The 1921-nt window shown below is 33.5% G+C and overlaps 1 protein-coding gene across 1 annotated transcript; it reads left to right on the top strand.

The window, feature by feature from the left end:
• The first annotated feature begins 294 nt into the window (after positions 1–294).
• Positions 295–1377, top strand: LOC146924170 (F-box protein SKIP23-like). Its single transcript, XM_085711833.1, has one exon. It carries the CDS (start codon positions 295–297, stop codon positions 1375–1377), a length of 1083 nt encoding a protein of 360 aa, XP_085567959.1.
• Positions 1378–1921: the final 544 nt, after the last annotated feature.

Genomic DNA, 1921 nt, shown 5'->3' with positions numbered 1-1921 from the left:
TGAGTGAAAATCTTTATCTAAGCTAGAAACTTGTGTTGTTTGAATGTCGGTGTAAATTCAGATATTTTTAAAACAAAATCATGATCAAAATTAAGAGGATTCCATAAATTACAAATTATACGAGATCATATATTTAGGGTCGTCCATATTTTTCATTTTTTTTTTACTGAGGGAGGATTCATAAATTCAACATAAAGGGACCAAAACTACAATTAAGCCAATCTTCTATGTATACAATAGCAATAGATATGCTTATATTATCTTATATAGTTCGTTCTTGTTATATTGGTTAGAATGGAACTAGATTGGGCAAATTTGGAAGCACTTGCACTTGATTTAATTCTTGATAAGTTGGAAGAACAAATAGATCACATTTGTTTTGGTGCCGTGTGCAAGAATTGGCGATTGATTGCAAAGCTTAACCATCAAAATCAGCGGTTCAGAAGTCATGTACTACCCATGCTAATGATCCCAAGAACACAAAGATGTTTGTATAGCATTTCAGCCAAGCAAATGTATCCATTTAAATTGCCAAATTCTTATTACCATATTTGTTGTGGATTTAGCCATGGTTGGCTTGCAACAATAAATAAAAGTCACGCCATAACAATATTGCATCCTTTTAAGAATGTTGCTCCTATTAGTCTTCCAACCCTCGAAAATCGACCATATAGTTTATCTGAGGTCGGGTACAAGGTCATTCTTTCTGCTGATCCTATAACAAGACCAAATGATTATATGGTTGTTGCAAGTCACACTAACATTTATGGACGTTTCGCTTTTATAAAAGCGGGACAATCATGTTGGAATTATGTATGGTTCTCGGGCTGGCGTCATTCCTTTATGGATTTTATGTTCTATGGAGGTTTAGTTTATGCTGTGAGTAAAGATCACGGTATGGTATCTTTTAATCCTGGTCGTTATCAGAGGATAACTCCAAATCCAATTGAGGACATAGCTTTTCATGGAAGCTTTAAAGGTTATCTTGTGAAGTCATTAGAGGGAGACTTGTGGATGGTGAAAAGATTTTTTACTTTTAAGGGTGATTTTCAAGTGTACAAGTTGGAATTCGCTGCTGAGACCGGAAAGTTTAAACAAATGCTAAAGCTTGAGAGTCTTGGAGACAATGTTTTGTTCTTGGGAGACACTGATTCAATTTCTGTATCAGCTTCATACTTCTTCGGTTGTCTGAAAAAAGATTCAATTTATTACACAGAAGGAATTAATGCAAACAAGTTAGATTGTGCAACTTGTGGTCCATTTCATATAGGGATATATAATGTAAGGGATGGAACCTTTGCTCGTCATAATCTTCAGAATCATTTCTTCAATAAGCAGCAGCCACCACCTTTCTGGGTTTTACCAAATTTCCAATGAGATTAATTAGTGGTTTAACTTGGATTATTTTGATTTGTTCTTATGTTTCTTTACCATATATTTTTTATTATATTGTTACTTATAAGTACAAGGTACAATTGATTGTGTATTTTATGTCTTTCAAATGAACTAGTGTGTTGGATTCATTAGACTATTTGATTGTGTATTTTATGTCATTCTATACTCATTTGAAATTTATGTAATTCTAAAAGAGATTATCCTATTTTATGAGTTTAATGAAGGTGGACCGATGGTATAGAATAGTTTTACGCCATCTTCCAACAGCAAATCATCATCTTGCCTCCATAGGTAATTGATGGACATCGATGTATAACTAATTTACATTGACGGTGCATGCTCCACTTTCTCATTTTGTATCTGATTGGTCTCATTTGATGCAAAGGTATATATTGCCATGTAGATTATGTAAAGGGATGGACATGGACTTACGTTTGTAGTTGAAACTTAACAAACTTCACAACAATTGTAGTCTGTTTTGTTTTGTTGAACTAATGAAATTCATTAGGCTAAAGTGCAACTTTGA

This window comes from Medicago sativa, chromosome 5, assembly GCF_051527215.1.
Source record: "Medicago sativa cultivar Bolivia chromosome 5, Bolivia_mono, whole genome shotgun sequence".
Classification (NCBI taxonomy): domain Eukaryota; kingdom Viridiplantae; phylum Streptophyta; class Magnoliopsida; order Fabales; family Fabaceae; genus Medicago; species Medicago sativa.
This window is presented reverse-complemented; position numbering and strand designations above follow the sequence as displayed.

Excerpts from the sequence above, each read along its gene's own strand:
- LOC146924170 (XM_085711833.1), top strand. The coding sequence starts at position 295 with ATGGAACTAGATTGGGCAAATTTGGAAGCACTTGCACTTGATTTAATT.